The sequence below is a fragment of the Camarhynchus parvulus genome, chromosome 3, assembly GCF_901933205.1.
Source record: "Camarhynchus parvulus chromosome 3, STF_HiC, whole genome shotgun sequence".
Taxonomy (NCBI): domain Eukaryota; kingdom Metazoa; phylum Chordata; class Aves; order Passeriformes; family Thraupidae; genus Camarhynchus; species Camarhynchus parvulus.
The window spans coordinates 34,648,191-34,676,159 of NC_044573.1; the positions used below are offsets into that span (position 1 = coordinate 34,648,191).

Below are 27,969 nucleotides of genomic sequence, written 5' to 3' on the forward strand. Positions count from 1 at the left end.
ATGTCTGTCCAGTTCTCTGCACAGGCACCCTGGAGGAACAACAACATCAGTTTTCTGACCAGAGAGGCAGCTGTAACAGAGCAAGGAGAGACTATCATAGGTTTCTACCTGTTGGCTTTAGGTAGGTATTTGGTTTGGGTGTGAAAGGAAACTCTTAAATAGATGTTGTTATCAAATTCAAAGTGATTCATTTGGATTTTCTCCCTAAAGGAACAGGATGGTAGAAAATGTCACTTTTTTTTTCAGCAATTGTAAGATCAGAGAAGTACATTTTGCTTTTTTTGAAAAGAGATTTATAATCAATGCAGAAATCTTAAGGAAAAATATATAGTCAGACCTGTAAACTTTCAACCAATGTTCATTAAGCTTAATATGTGGGAAGATAAAAGAAGTACCTTGTCAACAGTACATGATAATTCCATGTTTTCTTGTGTTTTAGTAGCACTGAATAAATGTTCCCTGATTTTCAGAGTTGTGACTGTTGACAGTCAGTTGGCATCCTACAATTATCTTCTGGAGAAACACAAAATATGTTTTGTGGTTCTTAACTTTAATTGTTTGTATTGTTCTTGCTTTAAATGCTGGATGCATATCGAAATTGACTTCTTCAAATAGGATCTAAGAAAGATCTAAGTACTATAACCTTATCCTGTGTTAGCAGTCACAATACCAAGTATTTCTTTTAGTTCTGCTAGAGGACAGCTATTGTAAGTGTATAACAGAGATTTGAAAATGGTACTCAGTATAAATGCACTCTGATAACACTGTAATTTTGGTTTGTTTGTTTAAATATTATCTATTTTGGGCAGACTTATTGCCAAACACAAGGAAACTTTATGAAATTTCAAAGAGTGCAAGCATGCTATGCTAGGTAATGAAAATTTCAACTATAGGACCTCTCAGAAAAATAGAAGAAAATTTAACTTTTATTTAATCTGTTCTTCTAAACAGCATGTACAAAAATGTCTGGTTTTAAATTATTTGCCTAACCTTTTTTTATTCTTAACATATTACGTATATCAATTCACCTATTAGCCCTCTGCTTACATTTGACAAAGGCTTGTGGAAGTTAAAATGTTAAATGCTAAGTATTTTAATATGTTAAATGAGACTTTCTTGTTTTTATGTCTAGAAATTAAGGAAAGTTGTGCTTAGAACAAAAACAGAGATTCTAGTAGACATATATATGGCTTCTGTCTTAGGAGAGTGGTTGTAAGGTAAATCAGAGGTATTCCAATTTATCCCCACTCTGTTCACATCTCTGTATCCCTTTGTGAATGGCTGGGAAATGTCTGCACCATCAGCTAAAGAATTAAGCAGTTGCACTTAGGACTAGAAAGAACATCTTAGGTCAGCAAGGCCAGTCCCCTACACAGACAATGTGTAATCTCATTTACACAGCTATTATGCTCCCTCATATAACAGGCTAGGGCTTTTTTTGGTGTTGTTATCACTCTCCCAATTGAAAGCACATTCCTGATTTTGTTTCTCTGTTGGATAGGAGCCTTCACCTAAATTCTTAGATAAAGTGATCACAACAACTTTATACAATTTTTGGTCATTCCTTTTAATTGAAATAAATTTTTGCTTGTGAATGACATCCTATGGCCAATCTATGTTCCTGAAGGAACAATCATACCTTGAGGTCTACCTCTGTATTCCTATATTAAGCAATTGAGGGAATTTTCTTTTGTTAGTAGGTTGATTGGGGGGCGGGGGTAATTATATTTATTTATCCCCGCTCATAAGATCTTTTTCCTTGTTATCCCAGCACCCTTATAGTCAGGACTGGATACAGCATCCAAGCAGTGTCTTGCCATCACTATTCGCATTCATATTTACACTCTATCAACTCTACTGATCCCTCCCAGTATTGCCTCTGCATCACACTGGTCGTTCAGACTTCTTCCATCAATCAGCACAGATGTTCTCCTCTGCTGCTTCCTGGTAGTGATCTCACATCTTCTAGCAAATATCTAGGTGCCTGAGCCTTTAGGCTACTGGGGTTTGATTTCTTCAGATCCTTCAGCCAAGCTTACAAGTGCTTGCATGTCATAGCTGCTATTCTTGAAACTTACCTCAAGATTCAAAACTTGAGTTCCTTTTCTCACAGACTATGTACAACCAGCAGAAGCAATACTCCAAGTTAAGTGTAGTGTAGATCTGGTTAAAATTGATGGATGTAGGTATACCTTTTGGAAATTATAACTTTTCAAAAAATCTGTTAATTATACATGAATCTGGAAAGTCCTAATTTCTTTTCTCCACAAAGGTCTACTGTCACAGTTCTGCAAGCAGTAGCCACAGCAATTTATAATTATTAGTTTTTCATACACCAATAACTCATTCTATCCAGAGAGCTGTGATGTGGCTGAGCAAGTTCTCTGTCATACAGACACCCTCTTGCCCTTCTGGCAGCAGAGAAAAAAGGCCAGTCCATGTGCTAGCTTCCTGTACCGCTGGTGCTTTAGGGCTCTGGCAAGACAGTCTATATTGGCAGGAATCTAAGGACACTTCCTTACACAAAGCCCCAAAGTTGTTCATATTTGATACTCTTGGGGTTTTGATGCCGTGGCAGATGGCTTCAGGGATAACACTTCTGTAGTTACTAAGTGTTTTCTTCTCTTTTGAACTTAAGTATGGCAGTGCAGCTTGTCGCAAATTCTTATGTACTTTTCCAAAACCAAGGAGATGTATGTGACTGGTGTTAGCATTTATCCAGAAGATGGAGTTCCTCTGAATCTCCTCACCTTCACAGGATAAAGTTCTAAAAACCTAACTATATTTGGCCAAGTCTTCCCAGGGTCATTCATCTTGACAGAGCTCATGAATATCCAAGAGCCATAGTCTCACACCTTTTGCTGAGATAACAGCTCTGTGTGTCCCCTCATGGAAAGTCTCACAGGTGACAGGTAGCACAGCTGTCATTTGTGCCAGACAGGACACTGATGTATGCATTGTATGTGATACAGCAGCCAGGTAGTTTTGGATCCAGGTGAGGCTCCTCAGCACCCTGCATGGAAACCTGAGTGCAGTGGTGTCACATGCTGACACCACGAGCAAACCAGCAGGAAGCATGTGGTACATTTTGTAAATGCTGATGGATGCTGAGACCACTGCACTGCTTCTTGACACCTGAGCCACTGTTCCATCGTTCTCCTTGTTAATGCTGTGGCCAGGGGATCAGCAAAGTGGAGGGAAGGTGCAATGCCCACTCGACAGCAGTGATCCACTCTTAGAGGGGCAATCTGCAAGTGATAGCAACTGCTGTGTTACCCTGTGCTACATCACCTGGGGCAGCATCCTCCTTCTGAAGGCAGCAGTCTGCTCCCATCCTTCCCTTCAATGAGCTCAGAACTGTCTCCAGCAGACAGGTGAAATCTTGTCCTGCTGCTGGGATTACATCTGACCCCTTTTTGCCTATGCCATAAGTGGTGCAGTACTGTGGAAAATCCTTGTACATTTTAAATTATGAGGTACAATTTAAAAGCACTGCCCACTGCTGCTGGCTTCTAGACATGGGGAAAAAATATAAAGCTTTTTTTGCTTCATAATTATTAACTGGAATTCCTAAGTTGGGTCTTTTTCTGCATTTATGCATAATTTGTTCTGTTTGCTTTCCCTCATTTCACTCTTAACTGGGCCTATTAGAGTAAATACAAGGCATAAAAGGAAATTTTATGTCAATAGGAGAGAGTATTAATTAGAGGGCAAATTCTGACTTTTTTTGAGTGCTTCCATCAGAAAGGCATGCTGAGTGCATTACCAATCCCATCAGAACAGACCACAAGATCCAAACATGCTTTAAAACATGCTTTAAAACACTTCTGAATGGTAATAGTAAACTGTTACTTGACAAGTGACAGAATGAGTGTTATTTTGGGATTTTGTTTGACAGATAAATCTGAGAAGGTGGGAAAGGAAACAAGCTATTCACAGAACATTCATCCCCAAAATGATTGCATTTATTGAACAAATAATCTGTCCATGCTTTGTCAAGTCTAAAACAAGATGACTCTTTTCCTTCCTGCCAGAACTGGCAATATGCCCTGGACAGGATTTTGTGTGTGTATAATTGGCAGCAAAGACTGAAAACAGAGTAGGGTCATTTCACAGTTGCAATAGTTAATGACAGCTTTGCAAATTCTCTGGATTTTATCACTGTTTTAATTAAAGTTTTCTGGGCAGAAAATATTTTGCAGTGAGCCTCTTCTGATTGGCATTTACGCTTGTCTATGTGTAGTTGTGTAACTGATTTCATTCATGCCTGCTCTGCATTAAGATGCTCAATCCAATTTCTGTCATAGAGGAAGGTTATTTGCTGAGGAAAGAGCTTAGTTTGTCTTGTGACACTGAGCCTCACCTTTTGCTCTCACTTCTTGAGTTCTTCCACTTAAGGCTCCATTTATATTTTAAACTGTGATGGCTGAGTTGTAACACCCATTCTTCTATTTCAGTCTTGCCAGGTTTTACAAGTAGAGGCCGTGCAACAATGTCTAATAAGAGCAAGTTAAGTAGAAAGTGTAATAACCTATTTTGGCTGGGCACAGGTGAACTAATCTATTGGAAATGTGGATGACCAGCTCAGAGCTGTCAATTCACATGTGCCAAATTTAGCGCTTCAGGAACAATGTTAAAAACGAAACTGCTTGCAGTCTCAGGTGCTTATTACTTGTTCGGTGACCATCTCAGGTACATGAGGAAAAAATAGGGCATGTCTGAATGCACAGGATGGAGGGATTTGACAGAAATATTTTTAAAATTACAATGTACTTTTTTGATATTCTTAGAGTTAAACAAACTCAGTGTTCTCACTTGCTTTCAGCAGAAAGATTTTCAGTCTCCTTAGTCACACTTTCTGGCTACTATTCTGCATGGGCTGGTGGGCATCACACTGACTCAGGAGTTTGTGAATAGCTGAAGGGTTGCCAAGCAAGCTGACTTTCACTAGCTTGCTTGGCAGCTCTTCTGTTCCTCCCCAAGAAATCATGGATAACAGCACCAGACTCCCTTGTGGAGTGCTTTTGACATCTGTGATTAAAGTGCTCTCTTAGAGAGTGTTATTCCAGGAGAAAGATTACTACTAAATTATATAGGGGTAATGCATTTTTAATACTGCTGTCCATCCTATTCCTCCTACCTCACATTGCTTGCAAAACTACTGAAGTATTTGTATATTATCTATGTATTTTGCCATATCAGAAGATGTAGCATCTCTCTTATGAGCAACTCAAGTCAGACTGTGCTAATGGGAAAGATGTGATGATCCCTCTCTGAACCTTATGCTGGGTGGCAGTGCTCAGTTTCTGCCTAGCTACTATTTTTTTTTCCTTCTCTCTCACCACATTTTGACCTCAGTTGAAATCTGTCTTTTTTCACCAGGATTGCCTTAGTATACTGGGTTTGGATTTTGGGGTTGGTTTGGGTTTTTTTCTGCATACTCTTATGAGTGAATATTAGTGACAGCTTGCAAAAGATGGAACAAGTTCCCTCAGTTGTTTATTTTTCTATCTTCCGTTTACTGAGATGATACCTGGTAACATGGAGGCACTTCAAAGTTCAGAGGTTTCTTTCTGGACTCTTGATCTACCTCTGATGTCCCCTGAGGCACACACCACCTGAAATGCATTTGAGGAGATCTCTGCCCTCACTGAGAGTGTCAGTGCTATTGCTCTGCTTGCCTTGAATTTTCAACCTTCTTCCCTGTTATGCTGTCAGAGCTTGAGGGAGAAAGGGAGAGGGGTTGTTTGGTTTGAGCCGTTCTTTTGGTTGGGGTGATTTTCTGTTTTGGGGTGATCTGTTCAGGTCTGTTTTTAAAGTCATACAGTCAATATGAGCAGCAACCCAGACTAGCACATGTATCTGATGGCACAGAGATCCAGTGTCCCACAGTCAACTACTGTAGTTGACAGCAGTTTTATGTGACCACTGATTTGTGTTATTGCATGGTCTACTAAGAATTTATTTTCTTTTTTTTTTTTTTTTTTTTTAATGTTCTGTCTACTACCCAGACAGAACATTTTAGGGACTGGATATGCCAGTGCAGGTTCTTCTCCACTGCTTTGCTTAGAAGGACTGTGCCTACCTGCAGAAATCATACTCACTCTGTAACCTTTTCTCCCTCAATGCCTCCCTCATCTCCAATCTCAGTTTGTGAATGTAGTTCCCAAATATTATCACAACTCTGTCTGTCTCACCTCTCATTGCTCTAAAATGTGCAATGTTGTTTGATGTGATGTTTTGCTCAAGTTCTTCCTTAAGACACTTTAACTGAAAATTCCTTACCCTCCAGGCTCGGGGGAATTTGCTCTGTATATTCCCAGGAAGGGCAGGTGTCTGACACTGGGAGGGTAGCCCTCCTATCCATTACAATGCACTGGCAAAATTTTGCTATTTACAAAGGAGGTGCTATTTTATTTTGTCTGCCAGTTTAGCACTATGTCTTCATATGGACAGGGAAAAATATTTCATACCTACTGCCTTGATAACTATCTAACCTTGCAGAGGGTAGAACCAACATACACAGACAACACAACTCCTATATTTGCATTTCAGGCTATCCTGATTCATTCCAAAGCCTTTCTCCCCCAGTGCCCTGCTCTGCCTATTCATAATACCTAGACTCAAACAAAAGTCACAAAATCCCTGAGTTAAAGTGCATGCAGTTGCTCAAAACAAGACTTGATTAAGAAACATTGTCACCTAGTGGCCAGAACAAGATATATTTATTATTGCTGATCTTATAACAAGGTATACATAGAATGTATGTGTGTATCTCAGTGTATCATAGCACCAATGATTATTTCTGGTAATACCATAGGCTGACATTTCAGCTCTTCCCAGTTCAAATACTCTTCACATGTGCATTCACTAAAAAAGATAGAGCAGCAGAAACTTGGCAATGCTGCAAAGAGAACCTATTAAAAGTAAATTGCTCTACAGAAGAAGCAGTTCATAGAGCCATACAGAGGCTGTCCCATCAGCCACCTCCCTCCCCCCCCAAAGTACCCAGCTCACCTCACCAGGAGGTATCTGCTCAGTCTCTTTCTTTACAGAACAAGTGTCTTGCTCTTTGGCATTTCTGCTCCTGAGGCTCCCACATGGCCTGGAGAGGGAGAGGCAATTTCCTCCCCTCCCTTCCTAGCCCCAGCAGCCTGGCAGTGAAGTGCTGGATTCTTGACATTGATGTTTCCTGAAGGAAGGCAGCTGCCCTCTTGCTACCTATCAGCCATCTTTCATGGCACAGACTCCTTTGGATATCCAGAGGTGCTGTGCAGAGCCATCATGTCACATCCCTCTTTATTGTGTTTGTTCATCTCTTGCTGGGTCAAGATACAGCAGCCTTACTCTGGGATATCTGCTCTTTGTGCCTGGGCAGAGGCTGTGTGTCAGCTCTTCTCTCCCTCTCCTGGGAATATTGTAACCTGGCATAAGCCACCAGGTGTTGCATGCCTTATCCTGTCGTGGGCAGCAGACACTCGAAAGAGGTCATATCTGGCTCTGCCTTGCCAAGGTGAAGCGAGGCCACCAATGTCAGAAGTGGCAGAGCAGGTTTGTAGGATAGAAGCTGGAGCTAGTGGGGAGCCAGGTGCTGCCTGACCTGCTGCTCAGCCCTCCACCCCCTTAACTGGCTAAGCCACATTTTCAACACTGAACCTGACACTTATCTATATACTTTCTGTTAAAAGTCATTCATCTATATACATCTATGTAATTTCAAAAAGTGGGATGCAAGCTACCAGGGCCTTGTGCTGATGGGCAGAGAAATAGCTGTGGACATTTGGAAACTCTAGGTCTCTCCAGCAGAGTGTCTGCTTTTCAACAGCTTTGCAATTATCTCCCTTGTGTTTTGCTCACATACTTAGACACATTCAAGTCTGGCATCTCTGTTCCTGGAGAGTAAGAGAGAATGCAACTTTCTGTAAAATTAAATAAAAGAGACTTTGAAGTTCTATTCCAAATATTCTCTTCATATAGATTATCATGTGTATTACTGAAAAATATTCCCATCTAGGACAGACTTTGCTGCAAGGAGATCCTAGATTGTTCTAAGAGAAGAAACCTAGTTGTATTAGGTGCACTTTTCTAAGGAGAACTGATAAAGCAGCCCTCTGGCTATGTGTGTGAACTTTCTGTATCCATTATTGTATATGAGGAACTTAAACAGCTGCAGATTTTGGCAGATTGTTTGTAGTATCTGCTCCACTCTACCAATCTTTCTTCCTTCTTATTTTCCCAGGTGTAACACTTACGAGTTTCATCTATCCACTTAAGGAAAAAACTTTCAGGGAAAAAATCCACTTTAGACCCTTAAATGGTGCATCTTCAGTAGGTGTAGCAGCAGCTCTTTGTTCTGTTTTATTACTTGACTCAATTACTTGCTCTTTCTTCTGAAATGCACCCAGCTGCTCAAAAAGGTTTCATGCATAGTTGTCTAGTGGATAATCTGGTTTAATATACTTCCAGTGGAACAAAAGGGCATTTTAGAAGATATGTCATACATTTACACACTCAATAGCTTCTTTCTTTATTTGCTTTTTTGATTTCATCAAATCATAGAATGGATTGAGTTGGAAGGGACCTTAAAGATTATCAAGTTCCATGGATTTAATTTTTTTTCCAGGTTGGTTGTCTTGGTTTGGAAACAGCATTGTGATTTTTGTCCTGTATAAACAAAGACATCTTCTGCAGCCCACCGACTACCTCACATTTAACTTGGCAGTGTCAGATGCCAGTATCTCCGTGTTTGGTTATTCACGGGGCATCATTGAAATCTTCAATGTCTTCAGAGATGATGGATTCATTATCACGTCAATATGGACTTGCCAGGTAAGACTGGATTACATTTAATTAATCTGACAAAATTAATCTGAAAAAAGGAGTGTAGCTATTTCTGTGGGTGTGCTGTATATAAATAACCAGACAGTACCCAAAGCATGAAAGGAGGTAGTCACTAACCCTTTCAAAAGGAGTGTGTTCTCTTTTGTTACACCTATAAATCTATGCATTTGATTGGTGCTTCACCAATTTTCAGTGGGTTTTTTTCCTGTGTATTCACAACAGTTCTTACTAGTTTGGTGTTTTTTACTTCATGTCAGAGCTCACAATCATGTTGGAAAATCAAGGCATAGGCTGTGCTTGTCTTCAGGTCACCTGAAGCCAGCCTGGTTGTTGCTTTAAGACAAATGTTAAAGTGACAATGTCAACTCCTGCTTGACAAGGCATGTAGAGCCAAACCTCCACACAGCATTTGGGCATAACCATACATTTAAGTATGCAAGGTTTTGCACTAACTCAGTTGTAACTCTTCAATCACATTTCTAAACTCTTGGTTGATTCATTGCCTGTGGTAGAATGAGTGATTTAACTTTATGGCACAGTCATGATCTTGGAGGCAGCCTTTGTTGGAGTACTCGGAAAAAGTTATTACTGTTAATTCCGAAACATACCTGTGTGGGCAGAATATAAATGCACCCCATGGACAGATAGGCACAAAGCTGGCTCCCTGGTGCTTTCAGCAACATCTGTGAGAAAGATTATACTCTGTTTCATCAGGGAATCAAAAATCTGAAAATGACAGGATAGCCTACGGCAAGGTGTAAGAAAGATCATGATGAAGGAAAAGAGAGAGAAAAATAATCCTATTTTCTTGGAGGCTTGGTTTTTTTGGGTTTTTTTTAAGAAGGAAGTTAAGCTATTGTACCACATAGATGAAAGAACATTTACAAGTCATGTCCCCTCCATTTCAATAAAAAGGTTCTGTTTATGTAGAGAGGAAGACTTCCTGTAGGAGACTGATTAACCTAGGAGCTGTAGCTTGATCTAAAAAAATATTATTTTATTGTTTAAAATGTATGTCTATAGTCATTTGGCAGAAAACAATTTATCAAAATGAAGCTAATTATTTCCTTAGCAAAATAGCACTCTTTCCCTAATGAGATCACCTACAGTTGCAGTCTAAGGTCTGTTGAGCAGAAACTCTGAATTTTTTCATTAATGGAAAACATTGAAGTCATCAGATAAATAAACACATACCTGAAAACTGTAAGATTCACATCCATATTCAGAATTAAAAATATGAGTATTTTTCTTCCGCTTTCAAGGAAGGTTGAAGCTATGACTGAGAAAGGAAAGGCAAAATCTGCATCTCCAGGTTCAGTTCTAGCTTTGTTGCAGATTTCCTGTGTAAGACAGGGTAAGCCATTCAGTGTGAAATCCTGACCCTAGGTCACTGACGTAACTTAATGCTTGCAACTAGCAAGGTTGAGAGAAGTAACATTGAATGACCTTTCTGCATTCCTACTCCAAGCTCTTTCAGAGCCCTGTCTGTACTGTGGCTCCTGTTTTTGGGCTGTAGAAAACAGCACACAGAGGAATTGGCAAGGCATGGCACACTCTGTCTCTCATCTTGGTTTGCATGGGAATTTCTGTCAGGAGCCTTACAGATTTCTTTCATGATGCTTTTGTCTGGGAATCCTTCTTTGGCTGACTTGGAGTTACTAAGTCTTGTTATGATGATCTGACTTTTTTTTTTTTAAGATTTAAAAATATTGAGATAGAGGGGTGCTTGAACTTTGTGAAATGGATGTGTGCTTAATCTTGCTGTACTTGAACTGCCTTTTCAAGGGAAGAAATGGTCCATAACATTTTTAGAGTACCCAGATATTTTGGTGGTCAGTCTGTGTTAAGTAATTGGGTTTGTATCTTCTTGTTTTAATCAGTATTCATTTGTAAAGTTTGGATATCAAGCAAAGTTTTAAGGTATTGGGATCCAAGGACTTTGAGCAGGACACTAATAATGCATTGGCTTTTCTTAACACACTGATTTGCAAAACATTAAAGTTTCTGCTTTGGTAGTCCTCTGTAGGCTCTAGAGAGTAACACAAACAATTCCAAATATGAATTTATACTGTTATTAATACTAATTTAAACGAATGGTAATCTGGAAAAGTCAATTTGTACTTTGAATTAAGTTTGGATTTGTTGTGGCTTGTTGAGGGGTCAAGCTGGTTACGGATTGTTGAGAGAAAATCATGTAGGATTCCTGTTTCCATCGAGATTTTGTGCTGTCTTGGGGAACCTCAAAAGCATGTGTAAACCCTGACATCCATCTTCTTGATTAATAAACTTGACAAAACAGAAGCCAGTGATTAAAAATTAGGTTATTGAAATATAGCGGTTGGATTCTAGTAAGAATATTTTGCAGAAATAGCAGGAAGCTTCTGTGCATTAAGAAAAAAAGGTGTGAAATCATCAACATGTGTGTAGGCAGCCAGCACAAAGGTAATTCTGAAAATGTTTAATGTTGAACAGCAATAGTGTTTTGGTTGCTGTAGTCTGAATTTGTAGTCTTACTAGAAGGGGTCTCACAGGTCGAACATGAGGAATGAGGACCTTTGTGCTATGAAGGTAAAGCACACGCTTTCTGTCAGGACTGGCTGAAGTTGCTGTCTCCGGCTCTCCTCATGCACTCAGGCTCCTCTGCAAGTAGCTGGGGTGGCACTTTGCATACATGAGCATGGCTCTTTCCTTAGCATGGCCCATGTGTTTTCCCTTACTTGGTTTGTTTCGCTGAGTCCAGAGGACAGCCTTATTTGGTTTTCTGTCATTGTCTGGTTCACTACACATTTGGTCCTATTGATCAGTTTCTGCTGTCAGGAACACTTAGGAAAATTTTATTTTCCCAAGCTAGCCTGTCATTTCTGTTTATGAAGAAATTTCATGAGCTCACCTCACTTAATCCACCTAACTATTTTGTTTTCCTCTGACTCGGGTCTCCTGTGCCCTCAGGTAACATTTTTCAACATTAAAGTTCACCATCCTTGGCTGCTGTGGTTGAAGGGAGTGGGGGAAAGACAGACAAAGACTACTTCTCTCAAAGCAGCCTGGTCTTTGAAAACTCTCTGTAACAAAAGATGTATCTCCAGCTACCAGCACAATCTCACTGCATACCTGCTGAAAGGGACAGAGAGGAGCTCTCCTGTTCTCCTTCTCTGTATGGAAGAAACAGCACTTTTCTTTCTCATGCTAAACATTATTTTTTGAGTCTGACAGGGCTCTTCTCTCAAGAATGAGGTTAGATGGTATATCTGTATCCAAATGCTGCCTCTGCTCAATTCTCTCTACAAATACATTTTTCCAATGGTGGCTTTTGGAATCTGCTTTCACTTTTATACCTCTGCTCTACCAGTGTCTCATTTCTGAACTGGACAGAGGAAGGACAGTCAGTCTCTGGCACATCCATTTTTTAGCCTCTCCCAATATGACCAGTAAGTAAACTGGTTCATATGGTGAATTTTATGTCAGGGAATGTAACCCAGTGACCATCTGTTCCCCTATTGACCATATTCCTAGTGAAAAGCTATCTCAGAATATATTTTTGTCCTTCACATATTTTTTTATTTGTATGTTCTGCTGAACCAGAAGTTGCAGTGAAACCTGTAAATAACATTGTGTGCAAATGTTCATGTAGGAAGTAGAGAACTACTCATTCTCAACAGGCAAACATGGCTTCTTCTGAAGTTTATCAAGTGATCTAGTTTTTCTTGTATTTTTAATCACGTGGCAAATACAACAAAAGATGCAGATTTCAGGAGGTCTCTAAATGCAGGGAAAGGATTATAACCTATCTGAACTCCATAGGTACATCGCAGTCATGTCTGAAAACAGCAATGGACTATGGAGTGCCTTAGAATTTGAAATCCTTCATAATCTTGGTACTTCAGTTTAAATTTGTTTCCAGTAGTTCACTTTCCTAATTTTTTAAATGATTTTTGATAATGCATTTTGGTTATTTAAACATTAATTTTTCAAACACTTAAAGGTTTTACTATGAGGATCAAGAAAAATTACTGTTCTTACCATGTGCTCACTCTGTTAGCATAGGGTTCTTTTAAAACCCATTTCTTATTTCTGACTGTTTCTTACATGTAAGATGTGTCTGGGCTGTGCACCCCAGAGCACAGGGTGGATATCTCCAGGTGACACACATACCCCCTGTCCCTGACATGCTGACTGATGCTGTTACCACAGATGCACTCACCTCACTGTCAGCCTAGGTATTCCCAGTCCATTTGGCCAGACAGATGATGCAGGAGCATCCCCAGCAGATCTGTCTCTGCACAGAAACATCCTCTGGAGCAGCCATTTTTTTTAAAAAGTTCCACTTTGAGGTATTAGTGAACGCCAGGGTAGCTTGTGTGACAGGATCCAGCTCACACTGACTCTGTCCCTGCAGCCTGCCCTCACCATCACAAGGACCAGCCTTCAAGGACCTGCCTTCAGCCTCACAAAGCTGCTTCATGTTGAGCAGAATGATAAAGACACTGAGGGGAGCAGAAGAGAGAGAAATGACTGTTTCATCCTCTGGCTGGGTGTGCTACGAAGCAGGGAGGAAATCTGGGTTTGAATCCTGCAGTGCTTCCATGCTTCACACAGCGCTTCTTTACTCCAGTCTGGCATACCCTGGACAGGAGCACATGGCAATGTGCTGGTCAGCAGTAAGCCCCACACTGCACACAGGTATTGCTCTACTCTGTAAGCCCTAATGTACTCGTGCACAGTTTGCCTGACAGCACCAGATCTGTGGAGTATGGGCATCCCAAAAGGGCATGGTGTGGCCAGGAAGTCAAAATTATCTGGAAACACCAGACTTAGTGCGTATGCATTGAGGAGTAAGTGGCCCACAGATGTCTGGGATTTCTTGCACTTTAGCAGATTTTTCAGATTGTGGTGGTGTAGCTGATCAAGTTGCCATCTGAAATCCCAGATAAATAAGGATGTCTAAGAAAAGCAAAATTAGACGTGCAAAATCCCTGATTTAACAATGCTGCTGTCGGACAAGGAGGGTTCTCTTCCCTCCAATGGATGTCTGACACTAATGTAGGGAGCCTCTTTTAGTCTTTAGCCCCAGTATTTGTTTGCTTTAGCAATTGCTGGGCACCCCCTTATAATGAATATGTTATAAGGGTCTGTGTTCCAAAGTGAATTCAGCTCTCCCACACAGTCCATGGGGGTAAAGGGGGAATGCTTTTTACAGTGACACTGATAATTTTTGAAAGGTCTTGTACAGTTAAGGGAAGGAAATGGCTGTGAATACCAAGGAATTACAATCTTTTGTGTTGAAAAGTAAAATATGAAACATCAAGCAGTGGGTGAAACATGTCCATTCCCTTGTTCTGTTGGCTTCCTTAGGAGCCTCATTTGCCCACCAGCTTTGCCACCTCCAATCTAGGAGCAGAGCTCAGAGCCACAACGGTTCTCTCACCAAGGCAAGTGACCAAAGCCTGCAAAACTGAGCACATTGGCCCTTGCCCCTTTTTGGACATTCAACTTCCAGCCACTCCCTCTTGCTAGCACCTAAAAAACTTTTGTTGTTTAGGGTGGTTTTTTTGGGTGTTATTAAATATCTAGGGCATTTTGGGTGTTATTAACTATCTGGTTTGGGTGTTATTAAATATCTAGGACTCTCTCATGACATTCTAATAAATAATGTCCACCTTTTGTAAAAATTAGAACTGAATATCTGAAGCACCAAAAAGAAAATTGCAACAGTAGGAAATGCTGAGAAAAGTATGATGAAAACACATGGGCTCTTTTCAGAAGTTTTGAGGGCAGGGCTTTTAATCTTGAATAAGTTCTTTTGTGCTTCATTGGTAGCATTTCCTTTCTCAGAACATGCATTTATCTCTTTTCCTATATATAGGTTGTAAAATATTGCTAAATCTTGTCTGGAGGAGGAAACAGAGGATTAATACTTTCCTCTTTTAAAAAAATCTTCTGTAAATTGTCTGATAAATCAAAAACTCTAAAGGCATTTATATTCTTATAAACAGAGTAAATTTGGAGCACACTGATTCCTGTCCATTTAATATAACTCATCAAACCAACCAATTGTTTATGTAGCTAGACCATTGACTCTCTTGACTTGGTTAGTGATTTTATGTGTTTTATAAATACCAAGAAAGTATTACGTTGTGTGGAGTGGTACTCCCTCACATTTTGGGGAGATGAGAGATCAGTGGTAGCTCCGCAGTCCATGTGAAGTCCAGTAATAAAAGCAATGTCAGATGGGAAGGGCCAAAATTAAACCTCACAAGTTTTCTTTTTACTGCCTTCCCAGTACAGCTGCTGGGCAGATCACTGAGGACAGACAGCCGCTACTGCCAAATGTCTGTATGCATTGTTTGTCAGGCTTGTTCCAGCTTAACCCCACATTCACATTGCTCCATCATTCATTTATTTTTTTCCTTCACTTTTTCTGAAACAAGTTTATATCTCACTTATGAACACTGGAATGTGTCCTCATTCTTTTTTCCTTGCCTACCTGAGATTTGGATACTGAAATATAAAGTTGCAAAGTCTTCCCTATTTCTTTCTGATCTGCCTTCATATAATCTAAAGAGTGTACACATTGCAGTCAAAGAGGTAAAGGCAACTCATGTAGACATCTGTGAGCTGAATTTTAATGAGAAAAATACTTCATCTGCAAGGGGGGAAAGACTGCCTTTGCACAAACAGAATCATTAGCAACATAGATCATTTCAGTGTAACTAATGTGACTTCAGGGAAGTTCCGCCAGTTTTCATTAGTCTTGAATTCTCCTTCATTTTCCTCTAAATGAGTATTTCTGCAGTCAATTGCGACTAATTAGGTAAGTTATAGATTTGGTAGTGAAGATTTATGAATGCCCAAACTATCTGTTTCCTTCTTTAACAAGTCTGACGTTGCCCCTGCTGTGACACCCAAGCACTGTGTCAAACTACACACTGCTGCCTGGATTGGGCATTCATTGCCTGAGAGTAATCCTAGAGAACCAGGAATTTACAAAACCTAAGCTTTGATTTCTTTACTTGCTTTTCCTCTCAGAGGGGTTTGAAATATCCTTTTCTTAAATCTCTATGCAGAAAATAGTAGCCTTCCACATCCTTCTATGCTGATGTCGAAGATATTGAATGTTTTCATTCAAAAAATGCTGTCCACTGCTCCTTCATCATTCATAATCTTCTCACCATAGGGCTGAACAAATATTATTCTGACTCCTCTCTGTATGCCACATCCTCTCACTGGCTTTTAAGCAAAATTTCATCTGAAGTTAAAATATCGCTCTGATAGAATTTGTACTTTTATAGTTCTATCTCACATGTACTCATCTTCTCTATCACAAAAATTTATTCCATTAAGTGAGTACACTGATAGGAAGTAAATCAGGTCCTGACCTAGATCTTGTGCTGAGTGAATCAATGACAAGATGACTGCTGCTTGCAATGGGCTGTATATGACAGGACATCCAGAACTTCCACACCTCTGCAGAAAGGGATGATGTTGCATCTGGTGGGTTTCCAGATCGCTCTTTAAGGCCAAAATAAACTATTCTTTATTACTTCCTTCCATGCTTTCCCTGGTCTACTAGAACTCCTTGAAAATGCTTGTGACTCTCCTGTTATTTTGGTACAGGATCCATAGGGGACAAGAATATTAACCTAAGAGGAGATCTGCTAGTAGTCATGCAGCTTTTTCAGGTTTTCAGGAAAATAACATGTTCCTGTCTTGGTCACTTAAGGCTGAGTTGGTACCATCACTAACCTGCCCTGCCTTTTGCCCAGGACCTTCCTTAGCAGAAGTTCAATTCTAGGCATTCAGCCAGCAGTCAGAGATGTCCTTGTATAAACCTGAGCATGGCTGCGTAAGCAGATTCCTTCTTGTTGGGAAGCAGCACAGAGGATTGTACTTTGGGGAATGTGTAGGGTCACTTGTAGTCTCTGGGCTGTCCTGGCAAAGTCCATTGATTCCTCTGATTCCCTTGAGGTGTGTAAACTTCAAGAAACATTTAACATTATATTCTGAAATGGAAAATACTTTGAAAAAAAAGAAAGTTATTTTAATCTGATGTGCATGGATTTCAGTTATCTACAGTCCACAAAGCTGAGCCTTGTCTTCTATGGTAATGTAAAGATGAGACAGGTGACTCTTCTTTTATCTGTGTATTTGTTTGTTTGTATTAATGATGATGCTGACAATAAACAAGTAGACTCTGAATTAACATCATCACTACAGTGGAGAGGAGTTTTGGCTCAGGCCCACTGAAAAGAATTTTACAGCATAGCACACATGTTCCCAAAGGGCAATGCTAGATTTTCCTATCTAGTGCTTCTTAATTTCCCTTTACACTAATTCACAGAAAGACAATGGCAATTCAGCATTTAACCTGAAGATGGGAATCTTTCCATTGTGTCTGGATCCACTGCAATGGTATGAACTACATGCTCCCTGTTTATTCTTCATGGGGGGACACAAGAGGCATAAATCTGCTACGATTCCACAGCATCTACCCAGAGCTAGAAAGCAGGTGTGTTCCCAAGCATTTGGGGATGGAGTATCTGAAGTAACATTATTATCTGATGAGGCTGTGTAAGGAAATTCTGCAATCAATTTCTATCTGTTCATTAAATGCCATGCCCTCAAGGGCATCCTCACCAGTGGTGGGGTTGTTGCATTCATAGATGTGGTCCTTGATAGGGGCAGGAGTAGAAATTGTGGCCTGAGAAGCTGCAACTACAGTAGCTAAAAGTCAGCCGAAAGTGAGTATACCTTGAACTTTAATTGATTAACCTGGTAGATTAAACTGAGTTCCCCAGGCTTAGTAAAGCCAAAACTTGACCTGCATATAGTATTAGTGACACTGAACATCCATTAACTATATAGTATCATTAGCATAATTACATATCTGGACACATAATGGTATAGTCTAAATACTACATTCATATTTTTCTATCTTTAGAATATATGCCGGCCACAGAAAGATTTAATCACGTTGTGAGGGCAAAATACTGAATGTCTGATGCTCTCACTTAATGGTTTAAACTCTCTAATCCTGTAGCATATCAATTCTCATTGTTTACTTATACGTGGAGGGGCATTTGTGTCAGAGCCCTCCAATGACTTGGGCTGATGCCATCACCTCTAAGCATAGCTACCCCTGAAGCCTACTGAAACATTTTAAAAGGCAGGATACAAACATACCAGAACAATGTCTCATGAGCAAAAGATGTGGGAACTGCAGTACATGTAAGTGGCTTTCACCTCCTGTATTGTAGAAAATCTCAAAGAAGCTGAGTGCTTTAGGAACACTATGCATTTTGGGTTTTAAGTAGTCTTTTGTGAAGACTAATTTTGATTATTGAACTCAGTAGTCCTTCTAGAACCTCTGTGACTAAAGAGTTACTGTAGTCCAGTTGACGCATCATAGTATATTTGAGAGATGGGAGAATTACTATATCATCAGACTCAAGTGGAATATTTTTGCATTTACTTCAAACTTTAAGAAATTGTTAAATTTAAAATTAAGTTTTAATTTTAAAATATCTGTTCCAAGGTATCTACAATTGCTTTTACAAATATGTTTCTTGAAGATTGATTTAAGTGCTTTTTCATTTCTTGATGTTGAATGAGGTTTATTGCCATTATCTAATTACTCAAAATAATCTGATTTGTATTAAAAAAATAGTAATTCTTAGAGAGCTTATTGTGGCAACTTTAAGTATATGCAGTGGACAAATAATCCCTGTTTGAAGTTTATGTTTTTCTTTACATATTCATTATCTCATTTTCAATAGAAGAAAAATACAGGATGCCATGGTCCTGAAGGGAAACAAATGGACTTTGGGCAATTGCAACAGATTTACCAATTGGCCAGAGGAGGGAGTGAGGCAGCCTTTGTGGCTGGTGAGATCAATGTTTTGTTCCAAAGTGAAAAGTAATAGCTATTTTGGCAATCTGCTTTTGTGCAATCAAACCTTGATTAATCCAATATTATGAACAATAGGTTATATTTTACTGTGCTTTAAATGAAGACAATCCTTATGAATCAATAGGAATTCATAAGTATTAAAGGTAGCAAAAGTGAGGCACACCCAAGCTCACAGCTAAAAATTTCATAGTGCTCTGGGGATTCCTAACTCTCTCTGTGTTGAAGCAAATGAATTTGCATGCAGTAGGAGCTCTATGTATTGTGGGTTGTAAATAGTGCTCCAAGAGCATTAGTGAGATTTAAAGTCAGGCACAAGTACAAAGCAGAAAAAAACTTACAATTTTTTCTTCAGTTGTGTCTTAGCTTCCAGGCAGCATAAAGATAATGAGCACCTTCCATGCATATCTATATAGCCAAGGGAGTAATGCTGGTAGGGCACTGAGAGAAAGCTTTTAAAATTGCTAATCTACTTCTGCTTCTTAATGGGTAAAAGGGAAAGCTGGTGTATTAAAATTACCAAGCAATCAACTTTGTGTTTGTGTCAGAATTCATTACTGCCTGTTAACACTGCTGCTATTTGATCATAATTAATAATAGGAAGGAAAAAATTACATTAAACAGACATGGAGGAAGTATTATGACTATGGAAGGAAGGAGCTGGCTTGGGGGGTAGAATAAAAGGAAAACCAGAACTGTGTAAGGGGAAGAGCATCAATCTTCCAAAGTAATGAAATTTTATTTACTATTCTAGTATTTCCCTGGCTGTCATTCCATATATCTTTAAAGATGCAGAAAACTGAAATTATCACATATTTTTGTAACATGCAGCTATTAATCTCTGTCTATAGAAATTGGGACTATGTTAAAGCAGTTTTTCTGTTGTTATCTACTTGGGTGCCTAGCAGTCACCTTGCTACCTACAGTCAGTGCTGTCTGTTCAAGAGCAGAAAAAGTAGCAGAGATCTTTCTTCCAAATCTAGTAGATGTAAGCTTGAAGTAAATTTGCTATATGTAGAGGAAGATTCCTTGTCTTCTTCTGAGGACTTATGTCTAAGTGACAATTATATAAAAGTGTTGCAGCATTGATAAACTTGCTGGGAAATGGTTTATACATAGTAGGGCTCAAAAGCCACTTGTTGCCAATAAAAGTCTGGGACAAGAGTGTTCTGAGCATCATGCTCCCAAAACACCCTGTTGGATAGTCTCTCATGGTTAAATGTTCCAGATGCTGTGGCTCCTGTATGGGCTGTTCTGCAGTTTGAGAGCCACCATTTACCTCCTTTATTCATTTCATCCAGACCTCCCTCTGCTTCACAATGTTTCCCACTGTCACTGTTCCCAAGCCATGTGGCCAGCATGGGGGCAGTGACAGCTGCCCTGGCTGCCACTTAGCCACTTACAACCTATTTGGCCCTGGTAACATCTCTGGTGGTAGCCCCCACACCTGCAGAAGGTCTGATGAAATGCTGGTATGAAATAGTATTCAAGCAAGATGTGGTACTGACAATGGCTCAGTCCTGTGAGCTATGTTGATTTAGATAAAACCACTTTTTTTTTTTTAGCAAGGCACCACTCCAAAGAAAACATTTAGGCTTTTCTTTCTTATGGTGACAGCTTCATCTTAAAGGCCAAGAGTGTATTTTTAGACCCACCTTCCTCCCTTGTAGGTGTGCTCAAAGGCTGTTTGAACTGATCACTTGATATAATTGTCTCTCTTTGGTCTGACATCAGGAAAAGAGGGTAGGAGAAAAATGGTAACATCTGCCAGTGATAAAACAAACACCTATTTCAGAAAAACTCCCCTGCTTTTAACATAGGCCTATGATACACAGTGAGAAGCCTGTTCTACTCTTTTAGTATTCAATCTCATAGCTCTTTAGGCTTAATTTCAAAGTGTTTATTTGCATCCTTGTTGAAATACTGCTTCCTTTCTAATCTAATAACTAGTGCAATTCCTTAAGATTATGGTCATTATGTTTTCTGCATCTATGAACCATTGGTAGAGCAAATGGAGAGGTGGCAGCTGTTTGCACCAGTAAGGATAATGAAATGCAGAGCACATTTACACATCCAGGTATTTCATCCACAGCACACAGCAGGCCAAATTCAGTCAAGTGCAGCTTCTAGCAAGTAGCTGAGATACCCAAAAAAGTCTGTTTTAAACATGGTTGCATTCCTACACCAAGCATGAGCTGACTCTAGTCAGAGCACAGGTGAGTGTAGATTGTTGTAGTAGCAAGCCTTGCATGTGTTTAAAATGTGGTGGGTCTGTAAAAGATGGCAAAAAGAAGTATTCAGAGTCAATATGAGAACACTGGTAGTAAGAAAAAGCACCAGTGAAATAAGTGATGAAGCTGTCCTCTTTCTAACCATTCACCGAATTTAATTTATACAATCTGCCAGGGTCTTAGATTTTAGCCTGGATTAAAGCCCCAGATTCAGTGCTGGGATAAAGTGAATTCCACAGGGTTGTGCCCATTCATACAAAGACAGAGTTTGTCCCTGTAGAATAATGATGTGCCTTTCTGCCAAAACTTTCAGTATTTTAATGCCAAGTTACTGTCCAGAGACGCTTAATATTCTTGCTTCACTAGGTGTAAAACTGGCACTTCCAAGAGCTCCTCTGCTCTGGACAGTTTAATATATTGTTGCAAGATTCCAAAAAACTAAGGGACTGGCTGTCAGCATTTTGCCTGGATCATTTCCCAGCCATAGATTGCTCCCTAGCAGATGGCTGCATCCGTGTCCACTACAGCCAACAGAACTTCCTGGTTATACCTGGTTATAAAGTTCACAGAGCTGTGGCCACCCCGGGATGTGGCTGAGGCACTGATGTCAGCAGGAGCCACAGAGCTGCACGGCTCTGCCTGCGTCACAGCGAGGGCATGAGGATCAGAAACAGCAGGCACCCAGCAACACCAGACATTGAGACTCAGTTTACTGGATCTATTTAGGTTTTGGGGTCTATCAAAGAAAAGAAAAAAATCTTTTCTCACTCAGCCCAGCCCTTCACCTCCTAGTTCTATATTTGGCCTAAATGTCTTAGGATCAGTTTTGCATGTTTGTTCTGTATAAGCAGAGCAGCTGCATCGAGGGCATTTTTGCATGTTCAGGGCTTTTCTTCTTTCCAGTTCAAAGTTTTTCTCCTTCATTTAACAAGTCATTTAAGGGAAGCATAGATCTAAGGGTGTGCTGGCTTGCTTATTCTATGTACATGACAGAGCACTTATATAATTTTTGAACATTTACTTGCTCACTGATCCTATAGAAGATAACTGCACCTGACATTTTACATTTCCCTGCTAGTTGGGTTTCTGGAAAAACTTTTGAGTTCATTAACATGAAAATTACAGGAGAAATTCCTGTGATTCTTTTCCCCCTCAACTCTCTGCAGTAACAGAACATCTTGTACTGCTTTGTTTTTCAGGTTGATGGCTTCCTGACACTTCTCTTTGGCCTGGCTAGCATTAATACCCTTACAGTGATCAGTGTGACACGCTATATCAAGGGCTGCCATCCTGAGAGAGGTAAGGAATAAAGGCAAGTCCAGTCCTGCCTTCACTGAACCTGGTGCAAATCCATACTTCTCTCAGTCACTATTATCAGTCAGGCAGTATATTCTAAATAGAAATTAAACACATTGAAAACCAGGACATAATACAGTCATTTACATTACAAACATGTTCTCATAGAATCCTTCAGGGTTAATTCCAGTAAGAGCCAAATTATTACAAGTGCACTTGGGTCACCATGGGTAAATTCATCCTTGTGCCAAAGATACCACAGGTACTGCTGACCCTCTGTATTCCTCAAAATGTGACTCAAATTATAAGTTATACAAGTTCCTAAGTTATACATCCTGGTCTGGATCTCACTGAAAAATACTCGCTGTTCTATGAGATGAAGTTTGAGAAGTTTCTGGTCAGGGATCAGATCAATTTTCATGCCTTTGTTGCAAGTGGCTTGTACCATGTTTTGGGCAGGAGCCTATCAATGTCTGCAGGGAAAGCATGTATAAGTACACGGGCTGCATCAGATGAGTTTTTCTCTTTACTAGAACGAGGAGTATTTGCTGTGATAAGAACTTCTGCAGGGAGGTAATTTTTTCCACAGAAAATTCTTCTGCAGTTGAGTGCAATGATAGACTTGTTGAAGTTAACTTTCAGCATGAACTGCTGCTGGAGCTGACAGAGTTTTGCTGTGATGCAATCCTACATCTTCTATTCATTGCCTGTTAAAAAGTCATATTTAAAACCCACAGTTCTCTTTTGTGAAGCTCTACCACATATCCATCTGATGGTGTGCATAATTTATGTATGAATCTCAATTTGAGCAAGTACCCAGTATAATGTTACAGAAATGTTGAGGAACAGAAATTGGTGGATGCATAAATATTTCCCACATAAATGAAAAAATAACCACAGTGTATGGCAACAGCAGGACAGATTGAATCTTTTGTATCAAATGGTGAATACAGGCTGGACTATTTTCTCCTTTTTAACAGGGAAAAACCTTGATGCCAGTAAGAAAATCCCCTGAATTTAGATTTATCTTGTTAATTTCTACGTAAAATGCAACTGCATCCTGCATTTTACAAAATTACAAAGCATTAGTCTAACACAAAATACACCAATTCCAGAGCTCTCAACAAACTCATTGTCTCCTGCTTAAGAAACATTCATTTACACTCTTCAGTGGGAACACAAGACTGACAGATGCTTTCAAAATCAAGCTTTTCTTATTAATATACATTTTTCTACCTTAATTTTTTTAATAGCTGTTTTACATATTAGCTGGTGGTATAGGAGTGCATTTGGATTTCAGAGATATGTTTGCCTTTCCAAGTACTATTTTCTGACCCAGGCATGCCATTGCAGGTCACTGCATCAGCAACAGCAGCATGTCGGTGGCTCTGGTTCTCATTTGGGTGGCCGCTTTCTTCTGGTCTGCAGCTCCATTGCTCGGCTGGGGCAGTTATACAGGTAACAGGTATCTCTCAGTTGTACTTACCTGGCACCTCTCCACTTAGCAAAGATAAACTTACCTTTCTTCCTTGCTGTTTGTGATAAACCAGACCGATTATCAGTGGAACTGAGGAAATCATTCATTGTGCGTGACGTAGGCACAGAGCATTGCCTGCTTTGGTATCAGCTATAAAGAGATTTTTTTTGAAGATATCACAGGAAAGACTTGGACCAAGTGCATATTGTCTATGGAAAAAGAGAGGCCAGAAATACTTGGCATGGTTAGGCAGTGAGATAAAGAAAACTATCAAAAGACATCCTTCAAAAACTGTCAAGTTTAGGAAACTAGCAAACAGCACAAGTTCCAGCAAGTTAAACTTGAAACTATAATAAGACAAGCTAGAAAGATCTGGCAAAACAATTTGTTGAAAATATGAAAACTTACATAGCAAAGGAACTCAAAGGTGTGGGAAAGTTTGTCAGTCCAAGAAAGAATTAGGGTGCAAGATAAGGCCATATCAAAAAAGGAGGGTAAAGAAAAAAAGGAAAAAAATTGTGTAGTGAACACTGCAGAAATTCAGTGGCTAAGGCATGTGACAGACCAGAAAATTTCTTCAAGGGGGAAAGATGGAGAAATTGCCTCAATTTAAGCCTGTAAGAATTCGACAAACCAAATATCTAGGAACAAATTGTAATGATACAGAAGTCCCAACAACTGAAATCATGTGACTGACATTGTCCAGCAGTTGCCCATCTGGATTCTGTAAACCTCTGCATTCTTTGAGAAGTCATGAAATTTGAGTCATGAACGAGTCATGAAGGAGACTTACTGAAGCAGCTATGTGCATATGTTCTCTCATTTACTATGTGTGTAAGCTTTGAGATATCTCTGGACCCTTGAAGTATGGGTGTGAGAAAAGCAGCCATCCTATGGTTGCTTAAATGTTCTATCCTTCACGAACCAAAATACTCCCAAGATATTTGGCTCCACGGACCTTTGCTTTGAGACAAATTCACACTGTTTACTAGACTGTGTGAATTCTATGTCATATTTTTGCACTCTGGACTGTCATAAACTTGGTTGGTTTTGACTGGTAATTTTCTGTGTATCTTCTGGTGATCTGTGTTCTTTTTACATTAATCCACCAGCTCTTCATTTATAGGGGGACTTCTGATGTCTGGTTTTGGCCTTAAACTGGAGCCAGGGACTTTTGGGGCAACATTACTTCATCAGGACATTCAAGTCCCTCCATGGACCCTGTTTGAATTCAATTCCTTGGCAGTGGTTTTCAAGACTGCTTCTAGGAGTGCTTTCCCCTACTGAGACAGCAATTCTGGGTTCCTGAGCTGTCTCCAAGCACACCTCTAGTGAGGGCACCCACAGGGATGTGGGAGCCCAGCAGCAGCAAGTCCAGCAGCAGGCACCAGCAGAGCACAGCACATTACAGCTGGCTGCCTCGGGCCTTTCACTACTACACAGTATCTTCAGCGGCCACCAGGACCAGTTTGTGGGAAAGCCACTTGTTTGTCTCCCTACAGAGGGGGAAAACATAGCTCTGAATTCTGACTTGTGGAAAATCTGCCAGATTTTCTTTTCCTGTCATCTGAAGGCTGGTTTCATTTTTCAGGCAAAAGTTTTCAAAAGCAGAAACCCAGAATTAAGCCAGATTTTATGGTTTTATTTTTGAATCTTGAGGTCTACTGATGAATGAGGCAAAGGAGAGAAAAATCTATTTCTATTACAGAACACATTCAGACAGCAACATCTAGAGCTTTTGGTGATAAAAATACTGAGCTATTTTTGATGAGAATCACAAAAGAGATTTTAAGCTTTTGCTCATTTAATTTTTCCTGTGTATATCTCCTATCACCTGTGAGGAATTAAGGAAATTTTTTTTCTTCAAAATTACCACTGGATGTTAGGGAGAATTCTGCTGCTAAACTATGTAGCCTTCACCTGTATTGTATCTCCGGGATGTGTTAATACTTGACTTTCCTAATTTTGATTCATGCTTTATTTATTTGTAATTCGATTTGTTGCCATAGCTGTCAGAAAAAAAATCCCACAGCTTTTTCCACTTAAAAAGAAAAATATGTGATTCACAATCTATAGAAAAACCTCTAAGGTTATAGAATTCAAGTTTTCTATCAGGACATCTTTGCAAACACATCAGGAGACCTAAAAAAGTCAACTGTGATTCATAAAAGTGTTCAAGCCAGAGACTACACATTATTCTCACTGCCTTTTTCTTAAGCCCCTGGTCAGCTCTTGGCTCACTAGTGGTAGACCCCACAATCTTCCTGACTTCATTTTAAAAGCCTGCATCTCTGTGTTGCAGGACTGTGTGTTTCCCATTTATTGAAAGGTCTCATATCTTTCTAAGTATTTATGTTTTGTCTTCTCATAATCTTTATCATTAGCTGTATCAATTTAGTCTCATGGCTCTCACTGCAGTAGAAGTTCCATTACTTCAAGAAGTCTCAATATTTTTTATTTCCTGCTTAGTTATGTAAGTAGTGACTTTTTACATTTGGCATATTGGCTATGGAATTTCTTGTCATGCTGTTACAGAACTCACCTTAGGAAGTTACTATGTAGAGTATTATGACCAGCGTACATATCACTCAAGGATATCAAACCTTTTTTTTTAATAAAGTGTCACAGTTTTCTATCCTGAAACAACAGTTTGTGTATTATGGATTTATACTGGCAGTACAAACTCGATAGAATGATAATACACATTAAAATTTGTTAGTCTAAATGGTCTTGAAAAATTGTTAATGTAGGAAGTAATGTCATGTCTCATTAAATCAGAAAGATCCATTCTGTAATGCTTAACAGAAGAAAAATACAGCATTTTAACTAATAAATTAATTGCTCAAAAGCAGATCAATATTCTAAAAATGCTAACCAACTTATTCTTGCTTTCCAGATCGCATGTATGGCACATGTGAGATAGACTGGGCAAAAGCCAACTTCTCTACAATCTACAAGTCCTACATCATATCCATTTTTATCTGCTGTTTTTTCCTGCCTGTCTCAGTCATGGTCTTCTCATATGTGTCGATCATCAACACTGTCAAACTAAGCCATGCATTGACAGGACTGGGTGATCCCACAGACAGACAGAGGAGAATAGAGCGGGACGTCACCAGGGTGAGTTTGGGTTTCATACCGGATTGGATTTATCCCAAGGAAATCTGTCTTTCCAAAAATTGATCTCAACTAGAACAGAAGAGAATAAAACCAATCAATTGCATTTCATTTCTTTATAACGCTAGTGACAGAGTCTGAAGTCAGTGAAGAATATGAGGTTTGTTTAAAATTTCTACTGCATCAGTTGGTTAATGTTGGTGCTACATCACGTTTGAAAAATAACCTAAATATAACTGGAGCAGGTTATACAGCACAAACCCCAAAAATTTGGTTTGGCATATACTCTTTTCTTTCAGAAGTTACACTACTTCTGAGCATACTCAGAATTTAGAGTGGAGATTTCAGTTTACTCACTGTTTAGTTAAGTCTACCTGAAACCCTCTGTATTCATATAAACATATGGGAATGCAGCTATTTTCATTCTGTTACATGAGGTATTTCTCAACCACCATGCCAAAATTCAATATGTAGCTCCTAGGTCTTCCTGGCTGCATCAAAGCAAACCATTTGCTTGTCCATATTCTCCTACAAGCCATACCTTCAGGGCAATCCAGACCTTTCCCTTCCAGCCAAGTGTTCAAGTTATTATTCTCAGTGTTTTGCTCCCCTGATGTAGTCTTCCAAAATAGATTAAGCATTAATATTCTTTTGTCTTTTAGGTTTCTATTGTTATTTGCACAGCCTTCATTATTGCATGGTCACCATATGCTGTCATCTCTATATGGTCTGCCTATGGTCACCCTGTGCCCAACCTCACCAGCATCCTTGCCAGTTTGTTTGCTAAGTCTGCCAGCTTCTACAATCCCATTATCTACTTTGGAATGAGCTCCAAATTTCGAAGGGACATTTTCATCTTGTTCCATTGTGCCAAGGAAGCCAAGGACCCTGTGAAGCTCAAACGTTTCAAAAACCTCAAACCAAAGCAGCCACAGCCTTCTCAGAAAGAAGAGAAGTATGCACCAGAAATGCACCCTGCACCAAGCCCTGATTCCGGGGTGGGAAGCCCAACCAACAGCCCGCCTCCAGCAAACAGAGAAGTGTATTTTGGTATTTTTGATACACCATCCAATAACCCCAATATTGAATGTGATAGATTGTAA

The 27,969-nt window shown here is 39.6% G+C and overlaps 1 protein-coding gene across 1 annotated transcript; it reads left to right on the plus strand.

The window, feature by feature from the left end:
- Positions 1-27,969, plus strand: LOC115902426 (opsin-5-like). Its single transcript, XM_030945912.1, has 6 exons — positions 1-121; positions 8,624-8,829; positions 22,176-22,275; positions 23,626-23,730; positions 26,646-26,869; positions 27,529-27,969. The coding sequence occupies exons 1-6, from the start codon at positions 1-3 to the stop codon at positions 27,967-27,969; spliced, it is 1,197 nt and encodes a 398-aa protein (XP_030801772.1).